Source organism: Eimeria mitis, genomic scaffold (assembly GCF_000499745.2).
Source record: "Eimeria mitis Houghton genomic scaffold, Emh_scaff773, whole genome shotgun sequence".
Taxonomy (NCBI): Eukaryota; Apicomplexa; class Conoidasida; order Eucoccidiorida; family Eimeriidae; genus Eimeria; species Eimeria mitis.
In genome coordinates, this window is record NW_013575671.1 from 8,291 (window position 1) to 8,550 (window position 260).

Consider the following 260-nt stretch of genomic DNA (forward strand, 5'->3'; position numbering starts at 1 on the left):
AGCAGCAGCAGCTAGCCCCATAAAAGGGGAACCGCTGCAGCAGCAGCAAGACTCCGTCAGCCCGGAGGTGCTCGCGCTGCAGCAGGAAATCCTGCAGCAAGACAGCAGCAGCAGCAGCAGCAGCAGCAGCAACAGCAGCAGCAGCAGCAGCAGCAGCAGCAGGGTATTAGTTGGTGCGTTTGTTCCTGTGGATATGCCTTCGTATGGTGGAGGAGCAGCAGCATCTGTTTCAACAGCAGCAGCAGCAGCAGCAGCAGCAA

General features: G+C 58.8%; 1 protein-coding gene across 1 annotated transcript in view; it reads left to right on the forward strand.

The window, feature by feature from the left end:
* Positions 1–260, forward strand: part of EMH_0021840 (uncharacterized protein) — a gene marked incomplete at both ends in the record, with an annotated part of 4,955 nt that overhangs the window by 2,022 nt on the left and 2,673 nt on the right. Inside the window, one exon of the mRNA XM_013501847.1 lies at positions 6–258. Coding sequence (XP_013357301.1) covers positions 6–258 — 253 coding nt within the window. The remainder of the gene's footprint in view (positions 1–5; positions 259–260) is intronic.